The 18,113-nt window shown below is 37.1% G+C and overlaps 1 protein-coding gene and 1 pseudogene across 2 annotated transcripts in view; one reads left to right on the top strand and one right to left on the bottom strand.

The window, feature by feature from the left end:
- ANKRD12 (ankyrin repeat domain 12) overlaps positions 1-18,113 on the bottom strand; it is a 193,013-nt gene that overhangs the window by 16,572 nt on the left and 158,328 nt on the right. For both annotated transcript variants that reach the window (XM_006891417.1, XM_006891418.1), the window contains one exon: positions 5,012-9,708. In XM_006891417.1, coding sequence (XP_006891479.1) covers positions 5,012-9,708 — 4,697 coding nt within the window. The remainder of the gene's footprint in view (positions 1-5,011; positions 9,709-18,113) is intronic.
- LOC102874603 lies at positions 1,748-2,268 on the top strand (annotated as a pseudogene).

The raw sequence follows: 18,113 nt of genomic DNA, 5'->3' as shown, positions 1-18,113 counted from the left end.
TTCAATGCCGTAAACATATTTCATCCAGTTTTTCTCAGTCTTACCCCCACCCCAATGCCAGCCTCATTCTACTATATCTTTCTTTAAGCTAGCAATTCTGTTTAGCAACAAAATCAAACAATTAAAATCTTCCCACTAAATGCAGAAAAGAAATTATCATTTTTGCTTACTGATCCCTTTTAGACAATCTAAAGTAAATTCTAATTTAATCAGAGATTTAGTATAAGGGAATGAGAGTTACTCTAGCTTTGCAGGAATAAGAAAAGGTGACAGCACACATGTCTACAAAACATGTACATATATGTAGATGGAGATAATACACACAAACACACACTGGTTAAATAGGAGATGGAGCTAATAATGAACTTAGTAGGTTTTATTAACTAGATTTATTTTTTTTAACATAAAGATTCTATATGAAGTTCTAATTTAAACATACGGTTTTCAATGTTATGCCTCTATTTCAATCCCATCATCCTACATATTACTTCAGCTAAAACTTTTTGTTCTTTTGGGAGAAATAAATGAGGAAGAATAAAAGAAAATGATCATTTTTTAATTCTTTAATTAACAAATAGTTCAACTGAAAAAGTGCATCAACTATAAATTTCCTTTAACTTATTGTTCTATTCTTTAAAATATACTAATTTGTTAGCTCTGGTGGCCTCGTGGCAAGAAGCTGTGCTGCAATCCCAAAGACACCCGGTTCGAGTCCACTAACTGCTCCATAGGAGAAGGATGGGCAATCTCCTCCCATGCAATTAACCTGCCTCTGAAAACCCACCTGGGAATCAGCTATGGGTCAGTTCCAACTCAATACTACACCACCACAACTGCTAATTTTGGCTAGGGTAACATTTAAATCTGTCATTTAAAAAGATTTAAAAGGCAGTGGTATCACACATGTTCTGTGGGAAGTGAAAATAAAAATCCATCTTTCTCTCAACTCTTAGATCATCTCTGGGCTTTGACAAAAGAACATCTACAAAGGTATGATGTGAAAAAGCACAGAAGAATTAGGGAACTCCAGGTATAGAGAGGCACACAGTACATAGAAAAGACTTAGTAACTAGAGACAAACTGAGCTATTTAGAAGATCTTGCATGTAATGATAAAGAACTGAGAGTCTATATAAAATTAAGGTCTCTGAGGATTAACTGGGTAGACCCAGTTTCCAGTATCATGCTTATGAGGTCCTTTTACTACCATAGCGATAGTAATAAGGAAAGGGTTACATGATACAAGATATTTCTTTGATATAAACAACAAAATTTAGTGGCTGACTTGATGTGAGGGCCGATGAAAAGTTAAAGAGGCTGGGTTCCTAGTCTGGGAAATTACATATAATTAATTACAATAGTAACTCTGCTTTAACGAGATTTCACAGCTGGGACTAAGGCATGGAAAGCTACAGAGCCCTTGAAAGAACATTTCAGAAAGACAGAACAGCACTTAGAAAGGTACCAAAGGTAGTGAACAGCACGCAGTGAGTTTGGTAGTAGTAAGAAATGAAGCTAGGAGGGTCAGATTGTGATATATATGCTTATGTCACATTGAAGATTATATATTTAAGCTGCAAATAATGGGAAGACAGCTTAACAGTTTAGGCCTTTGTATGCTAGTTATAGTTGAGGACTTTAAACTGGTCAATTTTTTAAAAAAACACCGGTTTATGAAATCGTGGAGAGAGCTTGCGCGAGAGTAACTACTTCCTTTTGCGGGTCGTGGCGAGTGCAGAGAGATCGTTATGAAGGCTTCGGGAACACGTGAGTACAAAGTGGTGAGGCGCTGCCTACCCACCCCCAAGTGTCGGACTCCACCACTTTACCGCATGCGCATCTTCGCCCCCAACCATGTTGTCGCCAAGTCCCGCTTCTGGTACTTTGTGTCATAGCTGAAGAAGTTGTTTTCTGGGGAAATTGTATACTGTGGACAGGTGTTCAGAAGACCCCCCTGCGTGTGAAGAACTTTGGCATCTGGCTGCGCTACGACTCCCGCAGTGGGACCCACAACATGTACCAGGAATACCGGGACCTGACCATCGCAGGAGCTGTCACCCAGTGCTACCGCGACATGGGCGCTCGGCATCGTGCCAGGGCCCACTCTATCCAGATCATGAAGGTGGAGGAGATCGCAGCCAGCAAGTGCCGCCGACCTGTAGTCAAGCAGTTCCATGACTCCAAGATCAAGTTCCCACTGCCCCACCGGGTCCTACGTTGCCAGCACAAGCCAAGGTTCACCACCAAGCGCCACAACACCTTCTTCTAGGCCCAGCCCCTCTGCCTCATCCCAGTTTGCACAATAAAACGCCTTGGGGATTGAAACACCCCCCCCCCCAAAAAAACCCTAAAACTGTTTATGTCATTGTTATGTATCATCAAGTTACAATCAACTCAGAGATAACCTTTCAGTGGGATTTCAGAGGCTGGAAACTGCAAGGGAGGAGACTGTCCTACAATTTTTCTCTTTCAGGGCTGATAATAGATTTGAACTGCTTACCTGTGGGTTGGCAGTGCAAATCCTTACCTACTAGGCCACCAGAGCTCCCTTGTTTATAAGGGATAGAAATTTAATGGACATTCCAGCAAAGAGAGGTTGGTAGGTAAAAGGAAAATAATTTACAAAGTTCCTGCAATCTTCTAAGTGAGGATAATGTTAAGGACTAAGGCCCCAGGAGAAGCTAAAGAATTTGGAGAGTTCTCAGGGACAATGGTCACAATCTGGTAACTCAGTGTCCATACTGTTGGTGGTGTGTGCTGTTGGGTTGGAACTGATTCCCAGCTGACCCTCCAGCAGGTTTTGAGAGGCAGTATGTTGCATGGGAGGAGATGGCCATCTTTCTTCCAAGAAGTAGTTGGTGAATTTGAACAGCGCGCCGTTGGGATTGTGGAACAACTTCCTACCACTAGACCATCAGAGTTCCTCAGTGTGTCCATGTTAGGGGTTGTTATTAGTGAACAAACATTTCTTATTTGAATAGATTTTTTAAAAAGAGTAAAATCAAACCTATTGCCATTGAGTTTTTTCTTCCAGCAACCCTATAGGACTGGATATAACTTTCCCAAGTTCCCAAGGCTATCTTCTTTAGAACTGTCACATCTTTCTCCTGCAGAGCAGCTGAGCTGATGAGTTTGAATAACACATCTTTGAGTTACATGCAGCTAATTTTAACCTCAGCACCACCACGGCTCCTTCTCCAACCCCTCAGAGGAATGAGAATAAAGAACTCTTCATACGTAAAGTTTGAGGATTCTATGATCCTTAAACAAGATCCTATTTAGGAACAAGGCATTCACCCCAAAATTATTTCCTAACTGCTGAGAGTCGGTCCTTCTTATCTGAAGGGTCTGAATGGTTTATCTAATCTAGACCTCTCAGGGTTGCTCTGAAGGTCATCTCAAATCTAGACCTCTAAGGGTGGTTCTGAAGGTCATCTCAAACTGGACCTCTAAGGAGTTAGCTGAGGTCACTCTTGTGAATGCAGCTCAGCTCAATGTCCCAATTTTGTCCAGTTCTGCTCATGCACTAATAGGTATTATTTCTGGTAATTCTCACCAATAAGCCTCTTGCACACAAATCTCAGTTTACTTCTTATGGAGCTCAAACTATGACAAGGTATCAGAAAGACAGATAATTAAGAGGTAACTTTATGTGATTACGGGGGCTCAGAAGAGATGATGATATTTTAAGTAAGAATAACTGACGAGGAACTGGAACATGGAAGACTGCTGACACCATAGATACAGAGCAGGGCACATTATCAGAGACCAAAGAACAACAGAAAGTCAAATCAAGAGTGAATTCCTAGAAACTGGATTTGTGTGTGTATGTGTGTGTGTGTGTGTACACCGTAAAATCGGATCTGACTGGTACAGGAGGAGATTGCTCCTCCTCCAGCAGAGCATCTGGTGGATTTGAACCGCGCACCTCTGGGACTGCAGTGCAGGTTCTTGCCACTAGGCCACCAGAGCTCCCTGAAACTGGATGTTTAAAGGATGCGTAGAACAGAGAAATATAGAGAAGAGTGAAAAGGCAATACAAAGATTGTAATAAAAGTCATAAAACAGAATATAGGGTGGCTGAATGAAGTAAAAACTTAAACTGTAGACTCTCACTCAAATCAAGTAAAAACTTAAAAGAGGTGTTTTAAAAACAAGGTAGTCACAATATGTGAAATGTGAGAGCTCAATTACAAAGAAAAATGACAAGAAGTCAATACATAACCACCACATAATGAGTACAGAACCAACAAGAGAGAATGAGAAAATATTACGTATCAACTACTGGTGAGGAGTGTGGTCACGTGAAAAGGACAGGCTGATAGCTTGATAAATTGTCATAATTAAGGAATACTTTTTACCTTCTTAGGAGAGGGGAAACTTGAATATGTTAAGTGGCTAAGTAAGGGAGAAGGAGAGGAAAACAGAAAAGGGGAAAAAAACGCATTAATAGTAGTGTTTTAAGAGAGGAAGGTAATTGGCTCTAATAAAAAACAACATACTTCCTTTAAGACAAAAAGAAAAAGCAAATACTGTAGTCCAATAAGGCACCTATCACTAATCTGAACCTTGTCCTACCCTGTGCCATACTCATTGTTTCTGACATACTTGAGTTCATTGCTGCTATCACCATGTTAATCCATCTCATTGGGGTTTTCGTCTCTTTCACTGACTCTCCACGCTTCCAAGCATGTCCTTTCCAAGGGATAGTCTCTCCTAGCAACTTACCCAAAATATGAGAGACCTGTAATTAGCTAGTCTGAACTAAGCACATTATATTTTGACAAATCAATAATATAAAAAAGGAATATAAGATACCTTAATTATTTGTAAGGATTTGATGCTTGAAATATTTTTTTTTTATTTTGGGGTAACTGAAACATATCACTAAAATAAATTTTACCTGCTTAACTTAAAAAATATTACTAGAAATCATAAAGCTATGTATCCGGCTTATATAAAATTTCTACTGGGTAGTATTGTAGACTATATCAAATGATGATGTTACTTACTGTGGGAATACAAATCTTGCTTAAGGGATTGCCATCCAGGAGATAAGATCCATTAAATGTCACATATTCATCGTAATACTGAGGTGCTTGTGGAATAACACTACACAATAATTTACGCTTTTCTTCAATTTTTTTCCTTATGTGTAAGTACTCAAAATATGGATTTGCTCGTTCTGAACTATATGGCTGAATCTCATCTAGTTTCAGAGAATCTACGAGGGCTGCCAGAGATTGCTGAGTTTTTTCTTTTGCTTGCAGTAAAAACGGACTTGCTTGAACAGGCTGAGGTACACGAGACACTTTCCTTTTCCGTGGATGGTGAATCTGAGGATCATCTTCTTCGGTGAGTCTTATTCTTCCTCTGGGAGACAAAGACTCATTGTCTTTTTCTGACAACAGTGTGCAGCCAGCGAGGAACTGTTTGCTTTGGGTTGCCACTGTATTTGTTCTGTTTCTAGTCATCCTTTGAGGAATCTGGTTTTCAGTTTTATCATCTTCCGCATTTTCTTCTATTTCTTCTTTAACAAATTGACCATATTTATGGATTTCTGGTGAAACTGACTGTTGTGAATGATTGTCAAGATTTGATAAGATGCTTTGTTCAGATTCTTCATCTTCGATGGAAAGCAAACACTGTTCACTTTCAGTACAATGCTTTGGATTATCAGGTTCATGAAGGCTTTCTTTTGGCATCCTTGCATCCATTTTGCATACATCAGAGTCAAAATTATTATTCAAGTGAGTTAAAATGAAATTCTCCAGTTTGTTTCCTTTTTCAGGTGAAATAACCGGTATGCCACTTGTGCTGTTTTCAACCTCAAGGATACTGGAAGACTTTTTAACTGGTTTACTGCATGCATAATACATATTCAGTTTGGAAGACTCATCATTTTCATTAAAGTCCTTTTCTGTTGGTAACATCAGTAAAGTATTACTCTTTTCAAAAGCTGGTGATATTTCTTGAATGGTGGTTTCAGAGTATACTGAGACAAAGGTATCTGTCACTGGTATATCAGCTGGGACATAAGTATTTTCCATATTTTTGATTGATTTGTTTTGAGTATCGACAACAGAACTGGTAATTTGAACTGAATTTTTCTGTTGTGAAGTATCTGATTCTTGATTGGCAACATACGACAAAGATGCGTGTTTACAAATAAAATTAACCTCTGTAGGGGATTGGCTGAAGAAAGAGTCAGTTGGTTGTGAAAGTATAAAGGATGCTGGATTTGGAACACCAGAATTTCCTGGCAGTTCACTTTGGTGCAAGGATGCAAAGTTTGTATTCTGTTCTTTCAAAATTTTGTTTTCAGAATTATAGAAATCCTGAGAGGAGGACTCTTGATCAGGTGTAGTAGAATTTGGGCAGGTAAAGTCACTGGTGCCTAATGACTCCAGCCTGTCAGCAGATACCTCACATGATTTATTCTGGATCACACCAATCTGATTAGATGGCTCTATAAGCACAAGACTTTCTCTTAAAGTGCTTATTGAAGAAGTGCTTTTGATAACCTTTGTATCAGCTGAAAGATATTTGCTATTTATAGCTCTAGTTGGAGAGACTGCAAAACTGGAATGTATGCTAGCTGTATTTGAAAGGCCTCTTTCAGGCACATTTGAAGTCATGTCAGGTTTGGGAGAAGGACAAGTATCTCTTGGCAAAACTAATAAAGTATCTTGAGTACTTTCTTCTGATACTGTTTGGAATTGCTTTGCATATTCACAAATGATAGAAGGGGCACTAGACCTATGAACTTCTACAGCAAGTCTACTCTCATTTATGATTACTCTAATGTCTTCTCCTACAGAAGATGATCTGAGATGGGACACTGGAAATCTGTTTGTGTATGCTGGTTTAAACCGATCTGGCAATTCGGGCAGGCTATCTAACTCCCTTTCATGAAGGGCTGGAGATTTGACAATTGGCACAAAAGGTGACTGGGAAAATGACATTTGGGAATCTGAACCCTCTAACATAAAGTCAGAATCATACTCAACCACAGGTCTTGGGGTTGTCACTGTAGTATGGCAAGAATCTTCTGAGCTAGCAACTGAAATCATAGATACAGATCTAGAGCTAAGAACTGGCTTCTCACTTTCTGATCTAGGAGACCTGTTTAAATTAGTATCTGAAACAAAGAAAGATTTCCCTAAATTCATGACATTTCTTGTGTCGAGAGATTGTGATCGGTTACTTATACCATCTTTAGATGGTTTCTCTTTGGAATAAGCATCAGTGAGCTCTGAACTCTTTGACCTACTAAGTTCTTTATTTTTGGATTCAACTAGGGCATGCTTTGTTTTTTCTTTAAGTTCTAAGAAGTTACGATTTCTCAACCGTTCCTTCTCTTTTTGTTTAATTTTTTCCTTATGTTTTTTGTGCCACTGTTCTATTTCTAAATCTTTAAGGCTTAGCATTCTTTCAAAACTTGTTTGCATTAAATCATCATTGACTAACCTTTTTTCTTTAGGTCGAGAATCTTTTGACGCTGATAATGACTTAGGTTTTGACTTAGATGCTTCAGATTTTAGCCTGAGTAAACTATTTAGCTGAGTTTTATCCTTATGTTTGTCTCGTTCTTTGTATCTGTCTATATCTTTATCCTTTTTATCTTTTTCTTTTCCATCTGGAGTTTTCAAAGGTTCGTCTTTCGCTTTTTCTTTAAGGGATAAGGATTTTTCATGTTGTGCTTTACTGCTATCTGCTATACTAGACTTTTTATCTTCCTGTGAATGTTTAGAGTTAGTGCTATTTGTACTTTCTTTATCTCTAGATTTTTCTCTTTTATCTACCTCCCTTTCTTTTTCTTTATTCTTGCCTTTTTCTGATTTAATATATTCACTATTATCTGACTGTTTATTTTTCTTCTCCATCAAGTGTTTTTCTCTCTTTTCAACATGATGCCTCTCTTTTTCAGGTTTTTCTTTGTCATGTTTTCTATCCATCTTTTCTCTACTTTTCCTTCTGTCATCGGTTTTTTTAAAGGTACTAATATTTTTAATCTTCTCACCTTCTCGATGCCATTTCTCTGTGTGATGTGCATACATCTTGTCTTTTACTTTATCTGTACATTCACTGAGATCTAGTTTGTCTTTCTCTGACTTATCATGTTTTATCTTTTTCTCTTTTTCAGAATTTTTTCTATCAGTCTTTTCAAAGTCCTTTTCTTTACTTTGAAATTTTTTCTCAGATTTTTCTTTACCTTCTTTTATATGCTTCTCTTGTTTTTCTATGTCTATTTCCTTCTCTATTAAATGTAACTTTATAGATTCCTCTGTGACACCTATATCCAAAGAACTAAATTCCATTTCTTTATCTGTGGAGAAAGTCTCTCTCTCATCTTTGAAATCTTTTATTTTTTCTTCCCTAAAATATTTCTCACTTTCTTTTTTGACCTTTTCCCGCTCTTCTTTCAAGTTTCTGTCTTTTGAGATATGCTTTTCCTTGTTAGATCTATCATCTTTTATGCTTTTTTCCAGCTTTAATTTTTCCCCTAGATTTAGTGTTTCATGTTCCATACTTAAAAAGAAATCCTCAGTTTCATCACTTTTAAAAAAATTCTCTTTCCAAAATTCTCTATCAAATTCCACATTTCTCTGCAGCTCTTTACCATCTTTATGTTTGTATTTTTCCTTTTCACCTTCAGTTTCTTTTTTATGCTTTTCTTTATGTTTCAGTTTATGTTTTTTTAGTGTTTTACCTTCTTTATCCAATTTTTTCAGTGTGCAGCCTGAATTTCCAATTGTTGGACTATGATCTTCTCCTTTTATCTTGGCATTTGACTTTTCAAATTCTAAGTGGAAATCCTTCTGATGCTTGTTTGTTTCCTTATGTTTACAAGATTTGACACTTGATGTCTCTGGCAGGAATTCAGATTCTGCATTGTCATACCGAGCATGATCAGCCTGGAACGACATTTCAGAACTTCCTGGTGATAAACATGTTTTGGTATGCTCTTGTTTTAGTGGTGTAGACTGCTTTTCACTTAGTCCATAAGCATGTTTGGTAGATTTACCAGTGGAAATAGGAAATAAATGTAATGAAGTATCATCTTTTGGGCTAAATGACTTCTTAAAGTTCCCTTTGTCTCTGGTCTTCTCTGAAATATCCAATGCTGTGCTAGCTGTTGAGTTTGTCACTTTGGTGTTTTCTTTTCCTTCTTTTTCCTGCTTCAACTCTTGGTTCTCTTTATTTTTGTCCTGGTTCTTTAATTTTCTTTTGACTTTGCCTTTCTGTTTGTGTTCATTTGATGCCATATATTCCTTTCTGTTTTGCATGTCAGAACTTGACGTTTCCGGGGCAGAGTACGGAGAAGAAACTATTTTATTCTGAAGAACTTCTTCATCTGAACTTTCAGAACTTGAATACAAAACTCTAGATGATTTTTGTTTTTTACTTTTAAATGATTTAGGATAGAAATTTTTTTCCTGTTTTGTAAATAAATTGTTCTTTTCTATTTCAGAGTCATTCTCTTTCCGTAGCTCTTTCCTAAGAATATGCTTATCATCAATCATTTTATTTATTTCTTCTTCATCATCATCATCATCTTTGAACTCATACTCATCAAAAGCAGATGGAAGAGTTGCTTTATTGGGAATTATCTGTTTACTTTCACAGATTAGAGAGTCTTTCTCAGTCTCAGAATCAATATTTTCATCAACACTGGAAGGATTTACAGATCGAGCCTCTTCAGAATCTACGGTAAGAAAAGAAAATCTGTTGTTGGTCAAAAGACAATTGTCAGAAAAATAAAGAGGAGAGAAGAATATAGTACGTACAGTAAATACTTCTAACAATTCAGAAAAAGGATTCTGCTACTATATTGTGAAATAGCTTTAGAGAATAAGAAAGGACAAGATCCTTTAGCTATCTTCAAGAGAGTACTGAATTCACTACCAGAAACATGCACACAAAACATATTTAGAGCACTTTCTTTTTTTTTTATTATTATTTTTTTGTGTGTGCGTGTACTGTCAAATCAGATCTGACTGGTACAGGAGGAGATTGTCCCTCCTTCCCCGGCAGAGCATCTGGTGGGTTCGAACCGTGTGCCTCTGGGATTGTAGTTGCAGTTCCTTGCCACTAGGCCACCAGAGCTCCCCAGCACTTTCATAACTACGTAGTTGGGCTTTAGGGGAAATATTAGATACCAAATGCTACATCAAACATGCATGTAAATACATTTTTATGGAGAAAATATTTAACTTAAATCAGGTTCTTTAACTGCAATAAGATTAAGAACTTAAAGGCCTTAATAAATGAACGTGATTGTTTTATATTTAAAAAAAAATTTACTAGTCCAACTGTAAAATCATGTGGTTCTTACAAAGAAAAGTAACTTAAATAAGAGTAAATGGCTTTAATTACACAAGAAAAAGGACTTCCTGTTAAGAGCAACATAAGAAAAATTAAGTGAAATATAGATTCCACTTACATAGTCAAGACTGTAGCAATAAATGGAATAGACAATGTAATTTGGGGGGAAAAAATCTTACTCTATTTCTTTGTTTTCTTTCCTATAATTTAGATTTAATAAAAAGAAAAAAATTACATACTTTAGTACAATATGGGGAATAATGACCCCAACTGTTAAGTAGTTTTGAGCACATAAAAATTTAATGAAATTGCATCCAATGTCCTATAGAAACATAGCCAAAGTACTGCTATACCCAATTTCTCTATCTTTTCTGACAGAAAATTATTTTCTTCCCAGGCTGGCATCTTTTCCTAGCTTAACTTCTGTAAACCTATATACATACTCTACTGAAAATGTCAACAATTTCATCTTACTTGGATCCACAATTAATACCCTTGGTACCAACAGTCAGGAAATAAGGAGATACATTGCACTTGGAAAGTCTGCAGTTAGGGACTTCTCCAAATTACTGAGGAATGATGTCAGTTTGAGGACTAAAGTGCATCTGATTCAGGCCATGGTCTTTCTGATTACTTGCTATGCATCTGAAAACGGGACAATGAATAGGAATGACTGAAGAAGAATGGACGCCTTTGAACTATGGTACTGAAGAAGAGCACTGAACACCCCATGGATGACCAAAAGAACAAACAAACATGTCTTGGAGAGGGTGCAGAGTGCTATACTTTGGGCATGTTGCCAGGAGGGGTTATTCCTTGGTAAAGGACATAATGCTTGGAAGGGTGGTGGGCTGGAGAAGGAGAGGAAGACTCTCAACCATGATGACGGTCACAATGGGCTCTAGTGTGTCAGAAAGCAGGATGACATAGGACAGGTTCAGATCTGTAGTTCACAGGGTCACTATGATTTTGTATTTGATTCAACAGCACCTAACAACAACAACAACAATTGTAAAGAATCAGGGCTCTAAATTAAAGGAAAATAATAGCTTACAAAGACAATAATTAAACACTTACTTTCTATATACTTAATACTGTGGTTTTATGTACTTTTGAGTTCCCTCATAGCTGACACTCCAGAAAGTTTTCAGAGGCAATAAACTGGATTGGAAGCAGAAGTGGCATCCACTTCCTAAACATCATGCCTCTGGAAACTATGAACTTTGATAAACGTCAATAGTTGCAGAGGGGCTTCAGGCCTTTTGTTCACAGGGTCGCTATGAGTTGTGCTCTACTCAAAGGCAATCAACAAATTGTGTGAAAGACTGCTCATTCTTCTCCCACTGAACAGTGAGGCATTTGAAACGTGACTTTGGTTGGCAACACAACTCCTACAACTAAGCTACTAGAGCTCTCTCTTTAGAATTAGAAATTAATTTTATTATATTTTATTGCCTTTTAAGTAATCTAGTTTCCAAATATTTTCTTTACATGAAAATTTAAATTCAAGGTGCATTCTGGAGTGTCTAAAAGGTCAAGGAGTTCTGGCAGCCTAGTGTCAAGAAGTCGCACTGCAATCCCAGAGGTACATGGTTTGAATTTGCCAGATGCTCTGCTAGAGATGGAGGGGCAATTTCCTCCTGTACCAGTCAGATCCAATTTGACGGTACACACACACACCCCTGGCAATCAATCAATCAAGTAACTGGTCATGCGCATATCTCTGAGGAATTATTTTTTAAGAGGATATAGCTGCCACATTCTATGAGTATTATGAAGTGTTAGTGAGTGATAATTATTCTGACAGATGTTATAAAAATGAACATTAAAAAATTATAGCTGCTTATTTTGAAAATGCTCTGAACTTGAAGATACTGTGATAGACAATATCAAACTATAGTACTCTATGCTACAAAGTATCTTTAGCAAAGTTAATTCTGGTCTATCATTAAATTTATTAAACAATATACACTTATACAAGTGGTGCTATTTTTCCTGTTAACACGTTGACGCATGTAACAGTAATACATTGGGGGGGAAAAGTGTTTCTAAGCATGGTCGTCAATTTAAAAGTGTGAGGCAATGTGTTAATACTTTTATTATGATTAGGTCTTGACAGTTTCTTGTATTCAAGGATTGCAATCTTTATAGTTTACATGTAACCTATTTCTATTTTTTCTCATTAGATAATAGTTTTACTAGAAATTAGGAATAATTTTTTCCTTTGTGTATCTCATAACACTTCAGTATAATTTACACATATAGAAGTGATCTTAATGCACACTCATGTTTATTGCAGCTTTGTTCATAATAGCAGAGTTGGAAACAATCTAAGTACCCATCAACAAACAAATGGATAGAGAAGCCGTGGTATACTCACACAACAGAGTACTATGCTGCATTGAAAAACAAGGAATTCATGAAATATTATACAAAAAATGGGTGACTCTGGAGTACATTATGGTGAGTGAAATATCTCAGTCACAAAAGGATAAATACTGCATAATGCTGTTCTTGTAAAATGGGACTGACATAGGGTTTGGGGGGAACCTAAGAAAAGAGGGGATAAATAATGTACATAGCATTGAAATAGACAAGGGAGAGAACTACATAAAAACAATGTATGCTTAGGTATTATTGTCATGACAGGAGTCCAGAATGAAGGCTGCATAGTGGAGTGGACTTGGGGGGAAGGATTGTGTAACAATGAAAGAATTTTTCTTTTACTTTTCAAAGAGAAGAGTGAAGGGGGGAGGGGTGGGCAGGGAGGAAAGTGCAACAGTGAATGAATGGAAATCCAAAGTCTCTGCAAACTTTCATTAAAATTAATAAAAAAAAATTTAAAAAGAAGTGGTCTTGAATATTTATTAAGCACCACCAAGATGGTTGTTGGGGATGAAAAGGTGAAAAAGAATACAGGTCTTGTCTCCATCTATTATATGATAGTTGCTAAAACAGCAACAGATCTTAGTTCCAAAAGGTGAACATGGAAAAGAGTCTATGTAAGAGAAAGAGCACTGTCCTGGTGACAGAGTGTCTTAGGTGTTGGGCTGTTAACTAAAAAGTGAGTAGTTCTAAACCATCACCTACATTATGGGAGAAAGATGAGGCAGCCTCCTCTCATGAATATGTACAACTTGAATAACTCAATGTAAAGTCACCATGAGTTGGAGATGACATGATAGTAGGTTTTCACAGAAAAAGCATTACTGAAGATGTTGTGTACTGTCAAGCTAGAGCCAACTCTAGCAGGTTTTCCAAGGCTGTAAATCTCAGAAGAGGAGACTGCCCATCTTTCCTCCTGAGGGGCAGTTGGTAGATTTGAATCACATGCCTTTGGGAGGGGAGCATAGCTCCTCACCACTAGGCCTCCAGCTCTTACTGAAGACAGAGCATGAAAAATAAATAGGCATTTCAAATAGTAAGAAAATGCTGTAAAACAAGTAGCTCAAATCACAACATGTGCACTCTACTGTGTATTTGCCATATTTCATTGAACAGATTTAGGGATAATTGTTATACATTCATTACCATTCTTAAAGGCTGTATATTATAGTTACTATGTAGTCACTGAAATTGATTGCTTTGAGGAGACATTCAGGTTGCTTCCAATTACTTCCTATTACAGATATTTAATTATAAACATGGGTGTGTGCATCTTTTCTCCATACTTACTGTGTTTGCTGAGAAGTAATTTGAGAAGTTGGACTATATGAAGAATAGAGAGGAGATTTGAAGCAAGTACTATAAAGATCAAACACTACAGCCTTCAACACGGGTTATGCTTCAACATCAAGAAAAGAAAAATCCTCACAACAGGACCAATAGGCAGTATCACGACAGATGGAGAAAACACTGAAGTTGTCAACAATTTAATTTTACTCAAATCTACAATCAACTCCCATGGTAGCATCAGTCAAAAAATTAAAAGACATGCTGCCTGAGAGAAATCTGCTCTCAAAGACCTCTCTGAAGTGTTAAAGACTGAGATGTCAGTTTAAAGACTAAGCTGCACTTGATCCAAACCATGGTCTTTCCAACTGCTTCTCAAGTACCTGAAAATTGGACAATTTGAATAAGGATGGCAGAGAAGAATTAACGCTTTTGAACTGTGGTGCTGGCAGAGTACTGAATATACTACGTGTGGGAAGCCATCCTCAACGGGTCTTGGCTCTGGCATGAGCAACTCCAATCTGTCTGTGGACTACTTTTCATACACTCGTGCCTGACTCAGTCTAGGCCACCCCACCCACTCCTGGAAAAACGCTTGCCTCATTGGCTCAGTTCCTGTCATTCAATGCTTTAGGGCCTGTTCCTCATTCCTGCTGCGGACTGATAACCTAAGGCTGGGTTTCTATGTAAGACAGCTGCTTGGTTTTCTATATAAACCCTGTGAAAAGTTTTAATAAACGAGACTTGATCAGACTCCTGTCTTGTCTCCATTCTTCTCACCACTTGTCCCTTCTCAGCCCCCTCTCCCTCCTTAGATCCACGCTGAAGAACCCGTGGGCCGGGCAACTATGGACAGTGGAACTTTGTCTCACTTTGGGTATACTCCAAGAAGAGACGAATCCTTAGACATTATACTGGTAAGACAGAAGGTCAGAGAAAGGTAAGAAGACCCTCAACAAGAAGGACTACTCAGTGTCTACTACCAATGGACTTGAACATGACAGACATCAGGAGCATGGTACAGGGTAGGGCATGGTTCTGATTTGTTGTTTATGGGTTGTAGTCAACTTGAAAGCACCTAATGTGTGTGTATGTATACATAACACAGGAATATAGAAAAAAAATCTGTAATAAACTCTGGTTGGAAGAAATACAATAAAAAAATCTTGTCTGTATTTTACAAATTAGAACTTTTAATTTCCTCTTATATAGTGTGCCTCTTTATAATTTCTTTATTTTCTTCTGGTTCCCCCCCAAGCATATTAATACATTAATAATGCCTCACATAGAAACTTTTATATGTTTTCCTGCTATTATATGACAGTAGGAAATATACATTAATATGCATTGTCTATGCATGTTTCTCCTGACATTACATCATTGTTATCTGTGATCATTTTTAAATAAACACACATACTGGGAGATAAATGATTTACCATCTGTATTTCTGATTCATCAAATAAGAGCTATTTCATAATGTTCTCCAATACAAAATGTCTTGTCTTCCCAATTGCTCTTTTTTAAAAACTATGAAAATTTTACTTCTTGTGCTATATACACAAGATCAGGATCACACTTTTGCAAACAAAGTTCTGCAGACAAACTTGGGAGTTTGACTATTGTTGTTAGATACCATGAAGTCCACTACAACTTATAGCAACCCTTTGGACAAGAGAGTGTGGGTATTCAGCAAAGAATGACATATCAATTAGGGATTCTATTTCACCAGCAGACCATTAGAAAAGAAAGCTATCTCAATTAGGGACATCATTTCACTGGCAGACCAGGATGAAACGGCTTTGCTTTCATAAGAACGCCCAACCTTTCTGACCTACTTAATTGACACAGGAATACAGATCAACCTTGTCTGGAATTCCAGTGAGGTAGTAATAAAAAAAGAAATTAAAAAAAAAAGCTTGTTCCTTCTTAGTAGTTGATTGCTACATAAGAAAACCATCTAAAATCTCCCAATTGGTTCCTCTGGTTATTTTTTACACAAATAATATCTTATTTTCACAATAGTTGTATGAAGTAGTATTATTTTTGCCACATAAGAGACAAGGAAGCAGATTCAAAGTCATTTAATAGCTTGATGAAGGTCATTTTACTATGGCATGTATTACCGGATGTTTTGTCTCCCTCTACAACATTCTGCATTGCCATCTATTCTTCCTTGTTAAAATATTATCCATATATATTACTCCCTCTTCTTTAAATTATCATGTATATATTTGAGGATTCTATTCTGATTTTATTTAACTGACTATTTTCTATCTGCTAAACTAGAAGATTATTTATTTATTAGATTATGCTTATATGGAGTAGTTTGTAAGAACTACTCCAAATGGTACACATTTCTTTTTCATCACTAGGTTGTGAAAGGTCAGAAAGTATTCCTTTTAGAGAAAAGGTAAGGTACAAAGGTAAGAATATCTGCTTTAGAACACAGGCTCAATACATGCTAGATAAACAGAGGCGTGTGCATGCATGTCCAATGAGCTTCCTGCAAGCTTATGTCATTAACAGCACTTGTCTAAGTCCATAGTACCCACAGAATAAGAAACTTATTTTTATAATAAATAAAGGTTGGAGTGTGAATACTTTAGTATTCTTTAGAAAAAAGGCTGATTTACGACATTTGCAAGTTTCTTGGAAAAAGGCAGATGTAATTTTATGATCCTGTTTTTCAAATTATTATTTTTTTTTCAAATAGACTTCCATTATACATAGCATGTTGTTGTTAGGTGCCACCGAGTCAAGTACAGTTCACAGGGATCCTATGAAGAGCAGATCTGAACACTATCCTATCCTGCACCATCCTTGTAATTTTTAATACATTTGTGTCAAACCATATCATTGAAGGTTTCCCTCTCTTACACTGACCCACCAGCTTTCCAAGCAAGTTCCTTTCCAAGGAATAGCCTCTCCTAACAACATGCCCAAAGTATATGAGACAAAGGTTCAACATCTCTGCCTATAAAGGGCACTCTGTGTTTGAATTTTCTCCAAGACATATCTAATTGTTCTTTAGGTATTCTAGGTGACATCAAGTACTCTTCTTCAACACCACACTTAAAGGCATCAGTTCTTATTTTGACACCATTATTCACTGTGGAGCTCTCAGATGTACAGCAGGTATTTGGAAAGACCATGGCTTGAATCAGGCATGCTTTAATCTTTAACATGACTGGTCTTCGGGACTTTGGAGAGGTCCCTGACAGCAGACTTAACCAATGTTATATGTTTCCTGATTTCTTGACTGCTGGCACTAAAGGTGTTGACTGTGGATTCAAACAAGATGATATCACTGACAATTTCAGTCTCTTCTCCATATATCATGATGTTCCCTATTGGTCCAGGAGTTGGGATTTTTATTTTCTTGATGCTAAGATGTAATCCACTGAAGGCTATAGTCTCTGATAATCTATAGCAAGAGCCTCAAGTACTCCTCTGTTTTAAGTAATGCAGAGTTGTGTTATCTGGATAATGCAGGTTGTTGATGAATCTTCCTCCAATTTTGATGTTACATCCTTCTTCAGCTTATCAAATGTTTTGCTCAACACAGAGACTGAATAGTTATAAAGAAAGACTACAGCACTGATGTGCATCTTTCTTGATTTTAAATCATGCAGACTTCCCCTCCTCTGTTCAGACAAAGCCTCTAGGTCTAGGTATAGGCTTCTCATGATCACAATGACTGTTCTGAGATCCTCATTCTCAGTGTTAGCCACAGTTTGTTATGATACATACAGTCAATGCCTTTGCATACTCAATAAAACACAGGTAGATATTCCTTTAGCCAAGATGCATCTGAAGTCAGCAATGAAATTCCTGTTACCACAGCCTCTTCTAAACCCACCTTGAATTTCTCCAACTATTCTAGCAGTTTTTGGATGCTCTTAGCAATATTTTGTTGCATGTGATAGTAATGATAGTTTGATAACTTCCACATGGAATTAGATCAACCTTTCTTGAGAATGAGAATATGGATCTCTTCATAGGTACTTATATAACTAAATATGTTGTTGTTGTTGTTGTTGTTATGTGCCGTCGAGTCGTTTGCGACTCATAGCGACCCTATGTACAACAGCCCTAAACCGTGCTCTATCCTGT

This window comes from Elephantulus edwardii, unplaced genomic scaffold (genome assembly GCF_000299155.1).
Source record: "Elephantulus edwardii isolate Elephantulus edwardi_28Jun2011 unplaced genomic scaffold, EleEdw1.0 scaffold00097, whole genome shotgun sequence".
Taxonomy (NCBI): domain Eukaryota; kingdom Metazoa; phylum Chordata; class Mammalia; order Macroscelidea; family Macroscelididae; genus Elephantulus; species Elephantulus edwardii.
Note: the sequence above shows the minus strand (reverse complement) of the source record. Positions and strands in the feature narration are given on the sequence as shown.